The 9,294-nt window shown below is 37.0% G+C and overlaps 1 protein-coding gene across 1 annotated transcript; it reads left to right on the forward strand.

Annotated features, from left to right (window-relative positions):
- Positions 1 to 2,302: 2,302 nt before the first annotated feature.
- On the forward strand, positions 2,303 to 9,289 carry LOC129299231 (UTP--glucose-1-phosphate uridylyltransferase-like; the record flags this gene model as incomplete). Its single annotated transcript, XM_054937696.1, has 12 exons — positions 2,303 to 2,540; positions 2,731 to 2,778; positions 2,928 to 3,019; positions 3,104 to 3,194; positions 3,692 to 3,752; positions 3,840 to 3,917; positions 4,001 to 4,051; positions 4,163 to 4,236; positions 8,797 to 8,865; positions 8,964 to 9,025; positions 9,123 to 9,169; positions 9,251 to 9,289. Coding segments are annotated over exons 1-12 (795 nt in total), but the record flags the coding sequence as incomplete, so codon positions are not given.
- Between the last annotated feature and the right edge of the window lie 5 nt (positions 9,290 to 9,294).

The following is a 9,294-nucleotide window of genomic DNA, read 5'->3' on the forward strand; positions in this document are numbered from 1 at the left end:
CCCATATGATCGTGAAATACTATATCACAATAGCAACCGGCAATAACTATTCTGCGGGCATGAATCTGGATGGTGATGGAACTATAATTCTTTATTGCGCCTGCCTTAGTAGCTTTAGCTGTTAATTTGTTGGAAGTAGACGCGTGTGTGTTTGAAAAACAATATAAATGAAATTTATTATAAACTTTATATTCACGACTTCCTCATTTTCAAGATACAATCAGTTTAAATTTATTTAAATGCAATTTAAAAAATACAATTATTGTGATAACATATTTCAAATTGGCCTTTAACCTGCATAATCAAAACTCGTTAAATCAAAAAAAGGTCTTAACTGATATCATCTCTTACCCCAAATATAATCATTTTATTGAAAATTACAGGTCTAAAATATAAGTCACTTCTATACTTAGCTTACAGTTAAAAACAGAAGTCACTGAATGTTTTTTTTTTTGGCACAAATACTACTCATCAATGAGTAATTATTTTGGAATTTAACAAACGAGAAACATTGATTATGAATGAAAAATCTGAAAAAAAAATGTAGAACAATAACAAACTTATTTTAATTAATTTTCTTAATTAACTTGTATTTAAGATTGAAGGTAGTATTTATTACATAAATGACAAGCGAAAGGGAGTAAAGGGACATTTTCGGTTTCACCAAATAAAAGAAGAATACATTCGGTTGAAAACCACTAAAACGAGCAAACAATTATGATTATTTTTAGTAACTTTCAGCATAAAACCACGCGCGCTCTAGTTTGAAACTGCCTCAGCAAATAATTGTGATTATTAAAATTGGAGGCAGCCATACATGATCAAACGAGCAAGAGCAAAAGCAAAAGCACCTAGGGGCGAAACAGTTTGGTTAAACAGCAAAATCTAAATGGACGACAATGGCAGTGTACTAGGAGAAGAAACATATAATTAACCAATCAGAATTCCCTTGCACATTCCTAGTACCAGCATCGCCTAAATTTCCCAAAATCCAAAAGGGCCCCCCCACTTGCTGAGATATTCATTTTCCATCCAACTCCTATTTATCTATTATTTTGTATCCTTCCAAACGTCTGAAGTTTCGGACTACACAGCGACCTCGACGCGAATCCATGGAGTAAAGTCGAAGCCGGCTGGCCCCTTGGATAACCCTTTGCTTTTTGATAAAATTGATGTTCTTGGCCCAACCGCTATGGTCCCCGGTTTGATGCTTCATGCCTCCGTCGTCACATAATCCTGTCAGCTATTTTAATCCCGTGACTCGACACTGATTTCTTTCTTATAATTTCACGATCCCATTGTCCCTAATTATCAATTAATGTGACGTGTCGTGATAGAGGCATAAATCATTGTTTAAAAATCATGAACATTGTAATTCATCATGCTAAAGTTCTATGCGACGCGTGAGAAAATGTTTTCTGCGTGGTGATTTTTGTAGCAATATATTCGTAATTTATGAATCTAGCTCTCATAAGGATGTTAGCTAATGCAAAAGTTCTTGCATTGGTTCGATGAAATATGTCATATTACATCATTACAATTAAATAAAATTTTATACATCATCATTTTTAATAAATTTATTTTTAAATGGAGTGTCTCTTTAATTTTTCTTCTTTTTATCATCATCAATACCAAAATCAATTTATATTTATAACTATTTAATATAATAATTTTTTATTAGACAAAGTATGGATGATGTGATTTACTAGGTTCATGAAATTTTTTTCCTTGATAATATATTATTCTATATTTATAAACAGATAAGCAAACAAAACACGACTAATTACTAAAACTATTAAGATGTTTTAAATTCATGCAACATAAAAGATTAACTAAAATTCCCCAAAAGGTTCATGATTGATATTTATGATAAAGAAATATGCACTAATTTTAAATTTTTTTGTCAACTATCACCAATATTAAACTGAGTGAAAGAGAGACAAAAAAATGAATAAATTGGTGAAAATATAGGAATTACTTCCCCTATATACGCACACATATATGCAAGGAACTTTTTATTCAATATTTAATAAATATTTATTTATATCGGAATTAAAATGTTGAGAAATGAGAAACGATAGCACGAAGAACGAGGGCTCAAAATCAAGCCCAAAGTAAAAAAGATTGAGCCCAAACAGAGGACCAAGGTCAAAACCAGTGGGCTGGGCACCCAAATTGTTCGTTCTTACATTGGCGTGAAACAGGCGCCGCTATTTTAGAACATTATATTCGGATGCATTTTCCAATCAACAGCGTCAATCAATACGAGAAATTCCTACCAAAAAAAAAAAAAGAGAAATCAAAATCTGCCAAACGCCTTGTTTTGTTGTCGATATCCGAGGGCACCACCACGCTATTCTCATTCTCTTCTATATCCTTCCTTCGAACACTCGCTATCCTTGCTCTCTCATCTCCACACGTAGCCTCGTATCTTTTTCTGCCGAATCTTCTACAGCAATGGCCACCGCCACTCTCTACCCCGCCGATACTGACAAGCTCTCCAACCTCAAGTCAGCTGTTGCTGGATTGAGTCAAATCAGGTCTCACGTTTCTTGACTTTTATTGTTTCGTTCTTCTTCTTATTTTAGGACGTCTCTTCGATCATTTCTTGTTTTTGTTGTTCGGATTGTTTTCCTTGTCGGAAAATCACGCGTCTAGAGCTTCGATCTCGGATCGCAAAGCAAACTGATTTTCTTTATATCTATTGTTGAATCTTGACGTCCGTTGCAGTGAGAATGAGAAAAGTGGATTCATCAACCTCGTGGCTCGCTATCTCAGGTGAATCTTTTGTTAGGAAGCTGAGCATGTGTGCTTGCAATTTGTCATCTCTACGTGTTTCTGCTCTACCACCGAGCGAGGATATTGTGATCCATAAATTTAGCTGATCATGCTCTTTTTTCCCTCCAACCTTTTCTAATGCACTAAAGTGGCGAAGCGCAACATGTTGAATGGAGTAAGATCCAGACGCCGACTGATGAAGTAGTGGTACCTTACGAGAGTTTGGCACCGGCTCCTGATGGTAACCATCTTGCTCTGTTTGCTGTTGTCAATTTGGTACATCTTAAATTAGTATTATCATTTATAGAAATCAAAATCGCTGCAGGTCCTTCTGAGATTAAGAATCTCTTGGACAAGCTTGTGGTGCTGAAGCTTAATGGAGGCTTGGGTACAACTATGGGCTGTACTGGTCCAAAGTAAGCATAGTTTGAATATATATATATATATATATCCCTCCCCCCCTTTTTTCCCTTTATGTATAGTTGGACGGCCTGAAGCTTCAGTCAAGATAAAGATTAGCTGTGTGATTAATAATCTTTCTCTCGCATTACGCTGATACCGAATTTTTTGTGTAGAATTGTGCGATGTGTGACAAATCTATTAAAAAAGAAATAACATTTGGCAATAATGCTATGCTTTTTAATCATGTCCTTGATACATCAACTTTATAGATATAGCAATGAATAGAGTGTGCGTGGCATTTTATTTTAGCGAAACGGCACTCCTCCATTTACTTAAGAGTTCATTGTAAATTTTTGTCCGCATAATGCTATAGAAACGATAGAAATGTACGTATAGTCTTAGTCTCATGGCTTGAATTTAGAGAGGAAATTTCTTGCAAATTTGCAATGTAAATTAGTTTGGTTGTTATTTTTCCCGATGTCAGCATTTATGATGGCCTGCATAATTGCAGATCTGTCATTGAAGTTCGTGATGGGTTGACATTTCTTGATTTGATTGTCATCCAAATTGAGGTTATTTTCCGGTCCTTGCAAGAAATTTTTTGTTTCCTTGTTTTCCTCACCACGCGTCCTTTCTTCTGATAACTCCTATCATTTTAGAACCTTAATGACAAGTATGGAAGCAACGTTCCTCTGCTTCTGATGAACTCATTCAATACTCATGATGACACTCTTAAGGTGCTTGGTGCTCACCTTTAATCCTCTTTGCTGGTTGAACTTTATGCAGAATTATGTAAGCTGACCCATTTTTCTATCTGTAGGTTGTTGAAAAATATAAAAACTCAAACATTGAAATCCATACTTTCAACCAGGTTTGTTATGGCAATCTCTGACATTTTGCTCTAATATTTTCTGTATTCTCTGGACTTAGCTTTAATTTCTTGTGTGGGTTTTATTTTTTTATTCCTCAAATTTTTTTGCAGAGCCAATATCCTCGATTGGTCATTGATGACTTCTTGCCATTGCCATCCAAAGGGCATACAGGCAGAGATGGGTGGTATGACCTCATTTGTGCATTTTTTCTCATTTATATTATGGCATTGCTTTAATTTGTTTTGCTAGTAGTATATCTTAGTTGAGTTAGCCTCAATTGATAATTTAAGTCTAAAGCACTATGATATGAAAATATTAGGCTTAGCCTCAATTGATAATTTAAGTCTAAAGCACTATGATATGAAAATATTAGGAGCTATAGGAATTAGTTGGGGTAGGGGTATAAATGTTATTTCTTTAGGTCGGTATTGTTACTATTATTTAGTCTAATAGTCCATCCCTATAAATACCCAAGTCTAGATACACAGTGTAGTAGTTGAACTCACTTTAATAAAATGCACTATTCAGAACGTCTCATCTAAACTTCCGTCTGCTCTCTCTCTGTTCTCTCCTTCTCGTCTACCTATCTCTATTCTTCTCTCTTCATCTCTTTCTATCCTAACAGTGGTATCAGAGCCTGTCCTTCCTCCCTCGTATGCCCGTCACTTGTCTGCAAACAAGAATGGTCAAAGAAACAGATGCAAGACTCACGATGGTTGAAAATCAGATTGAAGGGCTCACTACCCAGATCGCAGAACTTGTCTGCACAGTGGAAGAGTCTCGAATTCATCACGAGACAGACTCCAATGAGGCAGAAGGACACCAGTGAAGAATTGGAGAAGGACGCTGGCGACCAAGACAAGAACGAGAATACCAACCTCCTACCTGATTTACCAAGATGGAGTTTCCAAGATTCCAGAGAGGAGATGTTCTTGGATGGCTCATGAAGTGCGACCAGTACTTCCAGCTGGATAACACCCCAGACGCGTGGAAAGCAATGATGGTAGTATCCATCTTGATGAGAAGGCCTTTCAATGGCATCAAAGCTTCATGTGCACCAGAAGGAGATGTGCGACTGGATGGGAAGAATACTTGGAAGCCATAAAGAACTGATTTGGACCCACTTATGAAGCACACATGGCGAAACTGATGTGGCTGCGACAGACAGGGAGCTTAGGAGATTACAATGACTCTTTTGATGAAATTGTATGTAAGCTGGACCTAACTGAGGAGTATCTGGTGTAGTGTAGACCTATTTAGAGGTTTACAAGAAGAATATGTTGGGCCAGTGAGATTACTTAAGCCCACAACTGTTCACGATACAAGAAGTCTGGCCTGACTTCAAGAAATACACCTTCAGAGATCACTAGAAGTAGCCGCATGCTCAAGAAAGTTATCCTACGCATTGCAGAGCAACATTATGACATCTACAGCCTTTTTGCATTCTGCGAATGCCTGAGCAGCACCAAAACAGAGCTTCTCACGTGATGGGTCTCGCCAAAACACAACTTAAACAGCACGGCCAACCTCAGAAAATTCAAGCAATGGTAGATTGGCCTACACCAACTACTATTAAACCATTGAGGTCCTTTTTAGGGCTTGCCAAGTACTATAGAAGGTTTATAAAAGGGTATGGACAAATAATCAAACCCTTAACGGACCTTTTAAAGAAAAATGCATTCTAGTGGCATGAAGAAGCTGCTGTCACATTCAAGAAGATAAAATAAATACTTGTTTCAGCAACTGTTTTATCTCTCCCAGATTTCAATAAAGAGTTTGTAGTGGAAATGGATGCTTGTGGAAAGGGAATTGGGGCCGTCTTGCTCTAAGGAAATCAACCCATTGCATTTTCAGCAAGGCTTTGGGTCCCAAACAGCTCTAACTTGCAGTTTATGAGAAGGAATTATTGGCAGTTGTCCTAACTGTTGAGCATTGGCATCAATACCTTGAAAAAAGGAGGTTTATTATCAAAACAGATCAGCAAAGCCTTCGATTTTTGTTGGGATAGAAGTTGAAGACCCCTTTTCAAATGTATTGGGTTACAAAGTTAATGGGGTATGACTATGAAATTCATTATAAAAAAGGGAATGATAACACAACTGCAGGTGCTCTTTCTCGACTCTCACAACCTTAGTGACTTTAGATGACTTTAGATACATCATCTCCAGAATTATTACACAAGCTTGAGGAGAGTTGGGAGTTGGATCCAGATCTCAAGGGCCTTATTTCTGAGTTACAAAGACAAAATGGCAGTATTAAGGCCTATTCTTGGGATGGCAAATTCCTTAGAAGAAATGGGAAGCTGGTGGTAGGGGAAAGTCCAGCTTTGAGGCAATTTATTCTAGAATGGTTACACGCCAGTGCTTAAGGGGGACATTCTGGAATACAAGCCACATCAGAAAATCAAAGGGTTATTTTGGTGGAAGAAAATGCTACGAGATGTGCAAGATTTTATCAAAAATTGTGACACTTGTGCCCTCTGTAAGTATGAGACAGTGGCAAGTCCGGGGTTGTTACAGCCACTATCAATTCCGAGTAAGGTATGGGAGAGTGTTACTATGGATTTTATCGAAGGGCTCTCTAAATCAGGTGGGAAAGAAGTCATTTGGGTTGTAGTGGATAGAATGAGCAAGTTTGCCCATTTTATGGCCTTATCTCACCCATCTTCAGCTTTTACGTTAGCTCAAGCATTCTTGGATAATATATATAGATTGCATGGAGCCGCGGTTGAAGTGATAAGTGATAGGGATCCAGTGTTTATTAGTAATTTTTGGAAGGAGTTCCTCAAGGTGATTGGAGTGGAGCAAAAGCTTACTTCTTCCTACTATCCTCAAACTGCTGGTCAATCCGAGGTGCTCAATTGATGTTTGGAAACTTATCTACGTTGTATGTGTTGGGAGAATCCTAAAGAATGGAGTAAATGGTTACCACTTGCTGAATGGTGGTATAATACTAGTTTTCATACTTCCATCAAGGCTACTCCTATGAATTACTTTATGGGCAGAAACCTCCTCTATATGTTCCTTATTTGCCTAGATTAGCAATTGTTGAAGCTGTGGACAGGAGTTTTGAGGCAAGGGAACGCATGATTGGAGTGTTAAGGCATCATTTGCATAGGGCAGTGAATTTAATGAAGCAAAGGGCTGATTTGAAAAGATCTGATCAAGAGTTTGAAGAAGGTCAATGGATGTTTTTGAAATTACACCTTATAGACAAATCTCTATTATGTCTAGAAGCACTCAAAAGCTAGCACCAAGGTACTTTGGGCCTTATAAAGTGCTCAAGAGGATTGGGAAGGTTGCTTACAGACTGGAATTACCTCCTAGTTCTAGAATTCATTCCATGTTTCATGTTTCTCTGCTCAAGTTATACCCTAACCCATCAGTGAAGCAGAGACATCCGCCTGATGAATGGCCAGAAATCCCATAAATGTTACTTCCTGAGAAAATATTGAACAAACGAGTGGGAAGGAAGAAAGGAAGGATTATTACTAAAGTATTAGTTCAGTGAAAAGGCTTGCCAGATGAGGAGTACTACATGGCTGTCTCAGTTCAAATTTCAAAAACAGTTTCCAGATTTTCCTCTTTTTGATCCTTAAGGGCAAGGATGTTGGGGAGGGGAGTATTGATATGAAAATATTAGGAGCTATAGGAATTAGTTGGGGCGGGGGTATAAATGTTATTTCTTTGGGTTGGTACTGTTACTATTATTTAGTCTAATAGTCCATCCTTATAAATACCCAAGTCTAGATACAAAGTGTAGTAGTTGAACTCACTTTAATAAAACGCACTATTGAGAATGTCTCATCAAAACTTCCCTCTGCTCTCTCTGTTCTCTCCTTCTCGTCTACCTATCTCTCTTCTTCTCTCTTCATCTCGTTCTGTCCTAACACACTATGTGAAAGAATGCAAGTAAGCAGGATTTATCTTATGTAAAGCTCCCTACATTGTTTAGAGTCTAGGAAATTGTGCATCATCAAGTCATTATGGTTGTGCACATTTCTTTTAGTGGTGAATGGTGATTCTGTTGATATATCTTGTCTAACCACTTGTCCCATTGTTGGATCTAAGAATGTGTTTGCTTAATGTCAAAACATTTTCATCCATATTCTTCCCTAGAAAATGAGGGTTATCACATGTATGCTTAGTTATATTATCTTCATGAATGTTTGAAGTTTTCGTATGTGGCTCCCTTTTTGGTTATTTACAAAACCATAGGAATTAATTTGATGAAGAGAGCAACAAGATTGATGCAGGATTTTTATTGTTAGACCAAAGTTAGGATCTCATTAGATACTATTCTCAAATTCAAAACATTTGTCAAAATGCTCGATATGGATCAATTGTCATTATATAATGTAATTCACGCTGTGATGTAAAATTTGCACACCTAAGCTATCTATTTCTCATTGTCATCCTTTTTAATGATATTGATTTAGACTTTGGTTTGGATTTTCCAATGTGGCTTAATTCCAAGTGATACTGCTCTTTGCCTGCTGCATAAGGAATAAGTAAATACCATTTCTTTTACCAGTTTGAAATTTAGTTTAAATCGCTAGATATGTCAATCAAAATAAAATCAGACTTGTTGTTTGTATTATGTTTAGTCATTTAGATGTGGTACTTGAGCGAGCTAGTAAACATTATATTTGTTATTAGTCATCCCATTCAAAGATTAAGAGCTTGAGCATGTCTATGTTAATAGACTTCCAAGTTTGACTGATAAATAAACCATTCATTCATAGGTACCCTCCTGGCCATGGGGATGTCTTCCCATCACTATCAAACAGTGGCAAACTTGATGCTCTTATATCCAGGTTGACACCAGAAATCAAATTGATCTGTCCTGGACTTTCATTAGTAATCATTGTCATGATCTTACCCTGTATGTTGTGTGTTTCTTTGTTATTTTACAGGGTAAGGAGTATGTGTTCGTTGCCAATTCTGATAACTTGGGTGCCATAGTTGACTTGAGTATCCTTACTCAAGTCTTTATTTTTTGACATTTTCTTATCAATTACCCATGAACAGTTTTTTTATCGTGATCAGTATCCTTAACTAGTTCATGCAGAAATCTTAAATCATTTGATTCAGAACAAGAATGAATACTGTATGGAGGTAAAGGGAGATTGTTAATGTGAACAAACAGCTTTTCATCACAGACTAGGCGTCATTTTTACATAATTTTATGTTATTCAGGTTACTCCGAAAACATTGGCCGATGTGAAGGGTGGCACTTTGAT

Source organism: Prosopis cineraria, unplaced genomic scaffold (assembly GCF_029017545.1).
Source record: "Prosopis cineraria cultivar Desert tree isolate PC_DT_omini unplaced genomic scaffold, ASM2901754v1 PC1087, whole genome shotgun sequence".
NCBI classification, from domain to species: domain Eukaryota; kingdom Viridiplantae; phylum Streptophyta; class Magnoliopsida; order Fabales; family Fabaceae; genus Prosopis; species Prosopis cineraria.